At 48.1% G+C, this 12,580-nt stretch overlaps 1 protein-coding gene across 2 annotated transcripts in view; it reads left to right on the top strand.

The window, feature by feature from the left end:
• Nucleotides 1–298: 298 nt before the first annotated feature.
• Nucleotides 299–12,580, top strand: part of LOC306638858 (V-set and immunoglobulin domain-containing protein 8-like) — a 34,081-nt gene continuing 21,799 nt past the window's right edge. The window contains exons 1-6 of one of the 2 annotated variants that reach the window (XM_079102253.1): nucleotides 299–759; nucleotides 1,206–1,407; nucleotides 1,529–1,750; nucleotides 2,516–2,635; nucleotides 3,043–3,241; nucleotides 4,124–4,393. In XM_079102253.1, the coding sequence (XP_078958379.1) occupies nucleotides 502–759; nucleotides 1,206–1,407; nucleotides 1,529–1,750; nucleotides 2,516–2,635; nucleotides 3,043–3,241; nucleotides 4,124–4,393 (1,271 nt within the window). In that variant the 5' untranslated portion in view covers nucleotides 299–501. Of the gene's footprint in view, nucleotides 760–1,205; nucleotides 1,408–1,528; nucleotides 1,751–2,515; nucleotides 2,636–3,042; nucleotides 3,242–4,123; nucleotides 4,845–12,580 lie in introns of those variants that run through there. The other variant, XM_079102254.1, reaches the window with a different exon arrangement.

Genomic DNA, 12,580 nt, shown 5'->3' with positions numbered 1-12,580 from the left:
AGACACTCTCCAAATGCCTACACACACACACACACACACACACACACACACACACACTAGAACAGTCACACTATCATGTAAATATATAAATAGATATTCCTCATGGTAATGTGCACGAATATCTTTGCAGCTTCAAATACTTAAAAGCATACAATATACATATGTGTATATATTCATACATACATATATATACACAATAATGTCTACATACAAGCATATATCACAGCTATGTATGTACAAACAGTATTCATATACACACCTACACAATCATAGAATATATATATTCCCCCCCTATATATATATACACACACACACATATATGGCCCAACAAGCATGCATAGACACTGCTACATAAATAAATAAGTCACACAAGCATGCAGACATGCCTATCCCAGTTCATGTGGGCACGCATGCACACACACACACACATATACACTCACCTACTAGGGCAGGAACACCCTAGAGAAACCCCTCTGAGCCGTGGGTGACAATCAACAGAAAATGGTGGAAGGAGAGGCTGAAGCTGACTGCTCAAGCTCTGGCTCTGCCTTCTTTCACCCCATCTGCTCTACCCCTACCCTAGCACTGCTGTCTGCTGTGAGGATCAACGGGGATGGCCAGGAGGTCCTGTACCTTGCGGAAGGTGACAATGTGAGGCTGGGCTGTCCCTACATCCTAGACCCTGAGGACTATGGTCCCAATGGGCTGGACATTGAATGGATGCAGGTCAACTCAGACCCCTCGCATAGGGAGAATGTGGTGAGTGCTGGGTACAGGATTCTCCTTACTCTGTACTTTGTGATGTCTACCTGTTGGGCAGCCAAGATCCTGAGGAGAGAAGGAGAGAAATTTAGGAAACTAATACTCTGTACTTCCCCCAAGGTTTCTCAGGGAATGGCTTATAAGAACTGTGCAGCTGGGAATCAAGCTAGCCAGTTAGTCTCCCTCCTCCCACTGTATTCCAAAGGGAAGATGAGGTATGGTCTCTGACCTCAAGAAATTCCCAGCCTGGTCTTATACTTCTCCAATTGACCTCATCTGATCGCACCCATTATGTTGGAGGTTAGTGAGTCAGGCATCATTATTACCATTTTTCAGCTGAGAAAACTGAGTCTCACAGAAGTTTAGTCAATTGCTCAGAGTGGCCACCCCACAATTGTGGCTCTGCCTGTCTCACCGCCTTTATTTTCCTCTCTTCTTTACAGTTCCTTAGTTACCAGGACAAAAGGATCAACCATGGCAACCTCCCCCATCTGCAGCAGAGGGTTCGCTTTGCAGCCTCAGACCCCAGCCAGTATGATGCCTCCATCAACCTCATGAACTTGCAGGTATCTGACACAGCCACTTATGAGTGCCGGGTGAAGAAGACCACCATGGCCAGCCGGAAGGTCATTGTCACTGTCCAAGGTAAGGCCAAGTTTCCCTGGAGTCCCCTTCACCAGGCTTTAGGGCTAAGGCAGTGTGGCCATTCTGAGCCTGCTCTGCCTCTAGTCTGGGTCCTGGCTTACAATTGCCTGCCTCCTTGCAGCTCGTCCTGCAGTACCCATGTGCTGGGCTGAAGGCCACATGTCAAAGGGCAACGATGTGGTGCTGAAGTGCTTTGCCAACGGGGGCTCCCAACCCCTTTCCTACAAGTGGGCCAAGATCAGTGGGCACACTCATCCCTACCGAGCTGGGTCCTACCACTCCCAGCACAGCTTCCACTCTGAGCTCTCCTATCAGGAGTCCTTCCACAGCTCCATAAATCAAGGTGAGGGGTCCTTGGCGAGGGCAGAGAGGGAATGCACATGTGATCAGGGACTCTGGGACCAGCTGGGGCTTCACTGGCTCCTCAGTGTCACCAAGTCAAACCTGGAAACATGTGGGAGGCTACTCCTCTGGACCTCACTCAACAGCTGCTATTGAAGGAAGAAGAGAAGGCAAAAGTAGGAAGTCGGTCAAAAGTAATATGGTTAATTTTGAAGGAATATGGACTTCCATGGAAGGAGCTGGGCTTGAGCTGGGACAATGACTGACTGAAAGTCCCAAACAAGTGGCTTAACCTCTCTGTGCCATATGGAAAGGGAATAGTAATATCTACCTGTCAGAGATCTATGAGGATTAAATGGGATGAGATGTATGAAGTGTCTGTATATAGAAAAGGTGAATAATATCCATTATTAAAGAATAACAGAGTTAGAAAGGACCTTAGAGTTCCTCTGGTCTTATGCTGTCTGTACTGTACAAATGAAGAGAGGGAGGAGAGTTCCCCTAATATCATAGAATGAATTAATGGTGTCTCTGCCTTGTTGCTGGAAGAGCGGGGGGGTCCCTCCTTACCTTTGTCTCAGCAGGGGGAAGGTGACTCACCTGGAGAGTGGAGTGGAGCTGTGTGTGTGGGTGCACTTGTGTACATTTTCCCTCCTTTCAAAGTGATGTCCCAAACGCCACGCCACAGGGGATAAGGATGGGGTGGGAGCTTTAAGATACAGATTCTCTGCCTTACCCCATCATTCTGATGCTCCTCCGATTTCAGGCCTGAACAATGGGGATCTGGTGTTGAAAGGTGTCTCCAGAGAGGATGATGGACTGTATCAGTGCACAGTGGCCAACCATGTGGGCTACAGTGTTTGTGTGGTGGAGGTGAAGGTCTCAGGTAAGTGTATTGTCTCTGAGGGTTCTTGGCTGGGAAAGTAGGACTGGAGGGAGGCACATGGGCTCTTTTTTGTGTCCCCCTCCCAGGTACTGGGGATGGAACTCAGGGCTTGGCAGAGCTAGGGAAGTCTCTACCACTGAGCTACATCCCCAGACCCTGGGTTCTATTTTGGAGTCTTCACTGACTGTCTTTTTATGCTAGAGCAACTGGCCTGGGATAAACGTGCAGACATAAGGGGTTAACTTGCATCTCCCCTTACCTTCTTCACTGGGTCTACCAGGGCCTGGAAATTCCCTGGGCTCCAGCCCATCTTTCCCACAGATCCCCTTCCTGGCCTGGCACCTCCTGGTCAGTTACCATCTGCGAGGCTGCCAGAAACCTGATCCCCCCTCCACTTCTCTCCACAGACACCCGGCGTGTGGGAATGATCATCGGGGCCGTGCTGGGCACTTTGCTCATGCTGGCCTGCCTGGCGGTGGGCATCTGGGGGCTCATCTGCTGCTGTTGCGGAGGCTCCGGGGCTGGTGGCGCCCGCGGTGCCTTCGGCTACGGCAACGGCGGCGGGGTCGGCGGAGGGGCCTGCGGCGACTTGGCTAGTGAGATCAGGTAAAACCTGATGCATGCTGCATGCTGCTGTGCCGCAGGGGGACCGGCGCCCTGCCCTCTTCACCCCTGCCTGCCACCGGCCGGCTGGGAACCCCACCCCAAACCTGCCCGCCATCACCAAGGAGTGCTGGGACTGCAGCATGTCGACCTGCACCTCGCCGCATGGCTTTTCTGTCTTTCCCCCTTTCCCGTCCCAGTCTCCATCTATGCTCCCCTGCCCTCCATTTCTCTCCAGTCTATGCGCCCTTCTGTCTGTCTTGTCTAGACTGTAAGCTCCTGGAGGGCAGGGTCTATGGTTTTTCACGTTTCCCCGGTGAGAACTCTGACATGCTTATTTAAGAAGAGTTAAGAATAGTGCTAATAACTTATATTAGAAGCAAACTAGAAATAAAAATAGAACAAGACTAGCAGTGCTAATGATTGCAATGCCTTGGGAATGGAGGGAAAAATGGAGAAGATTGATGGGTAGGAGGTGAGAAGAGAGCCGTGCTAGAGTGTACAAGGTCAGGGTAAGTTGAGAAGGAAGGGGAGAGCAGCTCCCGGAACTATAAGGCTCATTCCCTATTAGACGTGATAGTTCTGCTAAACTTCAGAAAGAGATGGAGGGCGCCTGGAGGGGGTTGCCTGCCGTGGGTTGTTCAAACACGTGTGGACAAGTCCTGTCTGGAAGATGGGACTATGGCACCTGGGATCTCTGCAGGGTCGCCGGCCCAGGAAGGTGCAGAAAGGAGAGTAGGTTGAGGCCAAGAGAAAGAGGCAAGGGGCAGGTGGAGGGAGGTGCGGGAGACGAGAGGTTGCCAAGAGCCCCCAGCTCTGCCCAGGCCGTGCCCACGCCGTGCCGCGGAGGAGCCTGCTCACCCGCCCGCCTGTTGTTTTCCACAGAGAGGACGCCGTAGCGCCAGGGTGCAAGGCCAGCGGGCGCGGCAACCGCGTCACCCACCTCCTGGGGTACCCGACGCAGAACGTCAGCCGCTCCCTGCGCCGCAAGTACGCGCCTCCACCCTGCGGCGGCCCAGAGGACGTGGCCCTAGCGCCCCGCACCGTCTCTGCTGCTTGCGAAGCAGGCCCTTCCCAGGTCTACGTCAAGGTCAAGAGCGCCAACCAGGCCGAATGCGCTGAGGGGCCGCAGCTGGGCAAGGACGGCCTTTTAGTGTGAGCGCGCGCGCCTCGCGCCGAGTGGCTCCCCGGCCGGCAGGCGGGTGCGGGGCTCTCTGCCTGCAACTGGGGACACGTTCGGGCCGGCGCAGACCTCGCTCCCCTCAGACCGCCTGGCGGCTAGGGAGCTGAGGAATTTTCCTCGGGAAAAGAGTAGGACGGCAGAGCCTTCTCCCCCAAAGTGGGAGGAGGCGGGAAAGTTCGGAGGAACGCAGTCCAGAGCCCTTCCGCACCCCGGAGGCTCCAGAGCTGGGGGTACAGGGGTTGCGGGAGGGAGGAGCTGGCGGAGTGAGTATCCGAGAGCCGAAGAGGCGCAGGTTGGGTGTTCCCAGCCAAAGCAGAGGGTCCCTGGGCCCTGGGTGGGTGGGAGTCTGGACTGAATTGTTTTTGTGTGAGATCCTAGCTCTGAGGCAACAGTGTTAGCACAATAAAGAAGCTTTAAGACTGAGGTGGCTGTCCGGTGTTCCACGGAGGGGCGGGCATGGGGTGAAGGGACAGGGAGGATGTGCTCTGCTGCCCTGCCCCATACCTGTACCATCTCCTCTTCCCCTTCTTGTAGGGGAAGTCGTATCTGGAAGTCGTGTTTAATCCTACTCCTTCACAGTACTGTGGGGGAAGTGTGGTCCCTCAGAATGGACTTTAAAACCAGAAGGTCAGAAGTCAGAAGAGGAGACTGGATTGTCAGAGATGACCTCCAATTTTCCCCTGGCCTTTCTCTGCATCCTTCTGTCTTCTCCCCTCATTTACCTAATCCTGACTTCTTTATCTCTCCCAGATGTATGCTTTTCCTTCTCAGCAACCAGAAAAGGATCCAGAGTCTGTGAGGGTACAAAGACCTCAAGGCTGTCTAAGCCAACGTTCCATTTATGGGAAGGAAATTAGATATATTGAGCACCCACTAAGTGCCAGGTGCTTTTGAATATTTTATATTATTCATCTTTTACTTTAGTTTCATTATACAGATGAAGAAACTGAGACCCAGGAATATCGAGTATCTCAATCAAGGCAATCAATACAGTAATTCAGAATTTGCTCTAGAAATGTTTGACTCAGGACATCAGGCTTTTTCTCTGAATCTGGATTCCTTTAATGGCATCCCTGACAGAGGATATTCCAACTTATTATGTCCCTCCAGTGGCAGCTCACCACTTCCCAAAGCGGGCCATTCAGCCTCTGATTGCCAGTATTTAATAGAACATTTCTTCTATTGAACTCATATAGCTTTTATCTCTTGATCCAAGTTCTACTCTTAGGGAACCCAGAGTATCACATTTTCAATTCAGCTGCCTCTAGTGGACCAAGTGGTTGTACTTTATACAGCCCAGCTCAAGAGACATAGAACTGGGCACCTGTCTGATCTAGAGATAGGGGATCTTCAGAAGTGAATAGTATTTCAAGACCATTTAGTTCTACCCTGCCTCTCCCCAGCCACGGGCTTGTTGAGACCCTAGTCACTTTTCTGTCTCTCTTATCTTGAAAAGAAGTTGGTCTTCCTAATTCTTCCTGCTTGTACCCTAGGGCCACATGAAATGGGGAATGCATGGGTTCCAGACTATCTGGGTTTAGGGATCCCCAACCTGCCTGGCCCTAGGGTAGAAGCAGGAAGACATAATTAGGAAATGCTGGAGATGGCTTGGGTATTTGCAAAGGGGCAATTGCATTGCTGGATCTGCCTTGACAGAACTTGGGAGGAGAAACAAGATAGTGGTGAGACAAAGGGAACCAGAGACAACTAACCTGGCAGCTTGGGAGATGGGGTGGTTGGGGAATGGGCAGGAGTATAGAGGAAAGGGTACTGAACAGGTAGGGAAAGGAGAAATTCAGGAACCATTTGTCCTTTCACATACTTGGTCATACTTCTGAGCACTTCTCAGATGTCTTATTCACAGACAGATTTAGATCTTCAGCAGGGCACTGCACCTGGCACACTTTTGCCCTAAGGCAGGGGGCTGACTAGGTTGATCTGGAAATGGTGCTCCCAGCCTGGGGCACTTTCAGTGCAACCTCTTGCAAGATGGGGAGGGATAGAGGCAACCTGCTGCTGTATGGATTGTTTTGAGAGATATGGTTTTCTACATTCTGGGAGCCAGGAAGTCATGCTTAGACTTAGCCCTCATCTGAGAGGTGAAAACAGTGAGGCTCTGGCAATGACTCAGCCCATTAAAAAGCAGCGAGAGATTTCAGAGAGAATTTGGAAATAACTTTTAATTAGGATGTGAGGAAGTGAGGGTAGTACCTAAATCCAAAGCCAAGATTGTAGCCAGCACCCTGCTCAACATCCCAAAGTGAGAGGAAGGGAGTTTTCTGTTCCAAGGATTTTGCTACAGGAACACCTCATTCTTTTTTGTTCATTTCTCTTGCCCAAAACCTTGTTCAGTGCTGGAGGAATATACTTGTGATAAATATTTACCGGTGGCTTTAGGACTGATGTGGGGAGGTGGGCAGGGATGCTCTGGTTGATAGCATTGCTGGAGTTCTATGATGTAAGTACTACCACCATGGCTGTTTTCAAGCTGTCAACCTGATATCAGTGGCATGGAAGTAGAAGAAATGTTCAGTAGTACACCATTGTAGTATTTCTGTAAGTCAGATAGAATAGAAGTGAATAACCTCAAGAGAACCATAGAAAGATAATCAAATGGGAATGAGTTTTCAGTACTATCACCTTTGTTTTAATATAACTTATTTAATTATAAGCTTATGTAATTTACTTTTTTTTTTTTTTGTAATTTACTTTTAAACAGTGACTGCACTAACAATTGCAAAATTCAGGACCACATCTCCAGGTGTTAGCCAGCTTTGCAGTACTGTAACAAAATCCCTGAGAGAATGAACTTCAGAAGAGGAAGGAATTTTTTGGTTTATAGTTTCAGAGGTTTCATGGTTGCCTGGTCCAATTGCCTTTGGACCTGTGGCAAAGTAGCACATCATGGTGGAAGTATATGGAGGAAGAAGATGCTCACCTCATGGCAGCTAGGAAGCAGGGAGAAAAAAGAAAGAGGAGGAACCGGGGTCCCAACATTCCTTTCTAGGGCATCTCTAGTGATCTAACTTCCTCCCATTAGCCCTACTTTCTAAAGTTTCCACCTGATGAGTGCAGTGGCACCCACCTATAATCCCAGTGCCTTTGCAGACTGAGGCAGGAGGATCCCAAGTTTGAAACCAGCCTCAGCAACTTAGTGAGAACTTGTCTCAAAATAAATAAATATAAAAGACTCTGGAATATAGCTCATTTGTAGAGCACTCTTGGGTTCAATTCCCAGTACCACAAAAAGGTAAGGGAAGGGAAGGGAAGGAAGGAGGGAGGGAGGGAGGGAGGGGGGTAGACGGGAGGAAGAAAGGAAGGAAGGGAAGGATGGAGGAAGGAAGGAAAGGAGGGGGAGGGAGGGAGGGAGGGAGGAAGGAAGGAACAAAGGAAAGTTTTCACCCTCTCCCAATAGCACCATTGGCGATTCAACACTTAGCCTTTTGAGGGACACTTATCCAGACCTGAGCACCAGGCAAGTGGAAGACTAGGTGTACAAATGCTACCTCAAGTGTGGGAATCTCAAGACAGTTCTGATTTTCGTTTTTCAAGAGAGACACAAATAGCATGAAGTCTCTTGTCTCCATTCCTCTTCCTAGTTCTGCCTTTTGCATCTCTTCTCAGAATTGCCAGGGCTAATTCTAGTTCTTTTGGTTACTGACAAATTATTTACATAATTTACATCTCCTTGGAAACCAAGGTCACTCTTGGGTCATCAAGCTAACTTAGTATCCACAGAATTTCTATTAGTTTATCCCCAGGGTATCCATCCTTGGAAATTTCATTCTAGAGATATTTTGTTGTTGTTGTTGTCATACTGGGAATTGAACCGAGGGGATATTCTACTACTGAACTATATCCACTGCCCTTTTAGTTTTATTTTGACAGGGTCTTGCTAAGTTGCCCAGGCTGGCTTTGAACTTGAGATCCTCCTGCCTCAGCCTGCCAAATCACTGGGATTACAGGTGTGTGCCACCACTCTGGCTCCTGGAGACACTTCTGAGTCTTTACTGCCTCATATTCTCTGATTTTCCTCCCCAGATTTAGGAAGTCATCTTCTAGCCATCTTCTTTTCATCCCCAAATTCTCAAATGTATTGGAATCCCAATGAATTGTCTATGTGGTGTAATCATGCCCATTTCATTTCAGTTATTCTAGGCATAGATTGTGGTGACTAGCGGAGGGAACTTAATTTTATCTCCAGACTCACTGGAACAAGGGAGTTTGGGTAACCAATAACCTAACTATTATCCTTCCAGAGTTAGAAAAACTCCTAACATCTATGTGCACAGACTGCAGAGTGCCTGTAGGCAGGGGACTGGATCAAAACTTTAACCCTGGTTCCAAGCTTCCTCCAGAAGCCTCCTCCTGGATTATCACCCTGATTTGGTGAGAGTCTGGGAAACCCTGCTCTGGGGCTCATATTCTTCATCTGTCTAGCCCATCTGGAATAATCATTTTGTTTATTCCTGGTCTGTGGAAACAAACTTGATTCCATTAGGTTGCTTCTGCTTGGGCCAGGAAGGGTATGCTGAAGGGAAGGAAGGGTGGAAAGGAGAGGCTGCTTTGGGGAATCTTGAAGAGTTTGGGTGTGGTTATTATGCCTGTTGCTGGAGAGTGGACAAGATGGCCATCTGCCAGCCCTCTGTGACCATGGTCCTTGGTAACCTTATGAATGCTCTGGGAAAAACAGATGGCATGGGACCATGTACCGTAGGAAAGAGATTGAAGCCCTTGACAAAGGCCAGAAATTAGGCAGAGGAGGATGGGGCAAAACCCTGAAGTGAGATGATGGTGGGTCCTGCATGGGCTTTTGTGGGAAGAAAAGAAGGAAGGAAAATTGTAATAAATATTTATGAGTGAGCCACGTTCACATATGCAGAGGAGCCTCAGTTTTGGAGTCAGACAGACTTGAGTTCATAATTAATAAACTCCCAGAATCTCAGTTTCTTCATCTGTGAAATGGAGTCATTGATAGTGTTATTTGTGTGGTGTGCATATTACACAATCTGGTGCATAGTGGGTGCCCAGTGAATTGTTGATCTCTCACCCTCCACATCCCTAATCTATAATTTCATCTCCCAAAAGAGGATAGTCCTGGAGGCACAGATCTAGCCACACAGAGATGAAAGCAGGAGGCAGTGGGAGGTCCACAGGGAGGGGGAATGAAGAGAGAATGAAGCTATGGGATTGAACTTGGAGACAGCTCATGTGGATGAAGGAGCATGGAGTTTAGGACAGCAGGTATTAAAGTAGGAGAACTAGTGTGCCACCTCTTCTGGCTCCTGGAGACACTTCTGAGGAGGCCTGGAGTCACATGCAGGTATTAATATTGACAATAATCCTCATTAGTAATAGTGATATTAATAATAACAGGAAGTTCCTGAAACACAAGCTTGGCAGGGTCCTGGATGAGCTTCCAGAATCCTTGGGGCCACCTCCCTGTACCAGGGTGTGTCCTCCTGTGCCCTTCCCCTTTGACCCGCTCTCAGTTCCTAGCACTCAGGACACAGCTGCTGCCCTCTGGGCCTAGTGTCTCCTGGGGTGCCCTCTGAAAGACTGACTGTGACAACAGGTAGACCTGGTGGATCATTCCTAAAGTCTTAGTCTCTTCACTTTTGACTCTGAATGTTCAATGGGTAACTAAAAGCAGGATTAAAAGATTTATTGTTTCTGCCTCTATTTGCATCAGTCTTCTTTGATTTGAGTCACCTTGGATTCCAGGGATAACTAGGTTTTATTTGGCAGACATCTTGTGACCAAGTTGAAGCCATCCCCGACCCCAGACAGTAGCAACTATCTTATTCTGACAAGGCCCAGCTGGTCAACCCTAAAATAACGATGGACCAGACCATACCTGATCAAGAGCACCTGCTCTGGCAGCTGTGCAAGCCCTCCAACTATGCAAACCCCAAACTTTGCTCTCATTCCCCTTTCTATAAAACCTCAAACTCATTGTCAGACCCTGAAAGACAGGGTTGAGGATGTGGGTCTATTTATCTTCCCACTGATAAAAGTTTCTTTCCTACTTTTCATCATTACCTTTTTTCTGTAGTTGTTTTTTTTTCTTTTGAGATGAGTGGCTGGACTCGATTCATTGGATCCCCAGGATTCTGGTCTAGGACTCTGGTAATATCCACACAAAGCTGAGGGGAGACCTTCCCAACAGAGTGCACATAACTTTTCTTCAACTTTATGGGAATCAACAGTATTGAAAATGGGTTCCTCCAGTCCCCTCCAGACCCTGCCTAGGGACTCTCCTCCTGTCAGTTCTCTCAGTCATCCCCTGGCTGGTCCCCCTCTCCTTCTGCCTGTCTACTTGCAGCATTTTAACCCTTCATCTTCAGAGGCTGGGAGTTAGGCTCCTGATGCCTGCTCTAGCCTCAGCTCTTGCCTCAGCTCCTAGATCCAGTCAGTTTTCCTTGCTGGGAAAACTCCTCTACCTCCCTTCTCCTCTTTCCTGGCCTGCCTCCACAGGAAGCCAACTTGGCCTTGCCCTGTTCCATTATCCAAGTCTCTTTCCTTTTTCCAGACAAGGTGAAGGGTGTTTCCTTTATTGTCTTTGTCCTACCTGGGGAGTGTACTGTCATTCTCCTCATCTCTATCAGCCTAGGCTTCCCTTGAGGGGAGGACCCTGTCTTTCCATTCTCAACACCTACTCCTTTTGAGCTCAGAATCTTTTTGAGTTGGGTGTGGTGGTGCACACCTGCAACACCAGCTACTGAGACTGAGGCAGGAGGATCAAAAGTTTGAGGCTAGCTTTGGCAATTTAGTGAAATATCATCTCAAAATAAAAAATAAAATAGAAAAGGTTGAGGATTCAGCTCAGTGTAGAATGTCCCTATATTCAATTTCCAGTGCTGAAACAACAACAACAACAACAATGACAACAACAACAACAAAACCTGTTTGAATTGATGGATTAAAATTAGAGTGATGGATAAAGTATGTACTAGAGACTCTTATTTCAATGTGGAATGAAGATAATTGTCACTGCTTGTGATGACCTTCAGGTAGATGGTATGGAATGAGCCAGACATATTCCCCCAAACCTCCCTCTCTCTCTCTCTTTTTAATTGAGCATTGAACCCAGAGGCACTTACTGTGCTACATCCCCAGAACTTTTTATTTTTTATTTTGAGACACAGTCTAAATTGTTCAGGCTGGCCTCAGACTTGCAATCCTCCTATCTCAGCCTCCTGAGTTACTGGAGTACACCACCATGCCCAACCCAAACTCATCTTAAAGGTGCGTGTGCAACTTGCTTTCCAGGACAATGGACAACCAGAGCCAGGCAGGCCTGGGAAACAGTCTCTCTAGTGCTCTGGCTCTCTCAGGTAAGGGCAAGTTGCCATATCTACAGACTGGGTCATGGTGCCCCTGTTCCTCTGACTAATAGTCTCTGTCAAAGCTCTTCCCTGTACAGAATATGGGTTTCTCACTAATGGTTTGTTGAGGATATGCCATATTTGTGATCACTGCTATTGAAAAATTGAGCAACAGATCCTCAGTTAGGAGCCTAACCTGCTATTATAACATTGTTCCTGTGGAGAAATCTGATTCCTTCCTTTCAGTAAACATTAGCCTTTCCAGGAATGGAGCATTCAGTCTGAGAAAGTGAATGGATAGTAGTAATATCCTACCCAGCTATCCCATCTTCCTACTTAGCCACCTAAATCTGTATGCCAATAACACCCACATTTAGGCACCTAAGCCAGACTTCTCTCTTAAATTTCATGCTTTTCTGCTTAGATTTATTTATTGGTTCACAGGGGTGCTCTATCTTTGAGTTACATCCCCAACCTTTTTATTTTATTTTAAAGTCAGGGTCTTGCTACCTTACCCATGGTGACCTCAAATTTGGGATCCTCTTGTCTCAGCCTCCCAAGTCACTGGGATTATAGGCAAGTGCCCAACTCTGCTTACATACTTAACAGTTCAAATTTAGCATGTTCCCAAAACTACCTTGGATCAACCTTAAATCTATTCTACTGTCTTCCCTTCTCAGTTCATTGTACCTTTGTCCTTTAACTCCTTTCTTTCTCTTACCACTCCCTGCACCACATCCAACCAGTCAAGAGGCTTTGCTGGCTCAGCCTTCAGAGCAGGGCCAGAATCCAACCTTCTCTTCCATTAACTTAAAGCTCCCAGTCGCCCTT

This window comes from Sciurus vulgaris (assembly GCF_902686455.1).
Source record: "Sciurus vulgaris genome assembly, chromosome: 1".
Taxonomy (NCBI): domain Eukaryota; kingdom Metazoa; phylum Chordata; class Mammalia; order Rodentia; family Sciuridae; genus Sciurus; species Sciurus vulgaris.
This window is presented reverse-complemented; position numbering and strand designations above follow the sequence as displayed.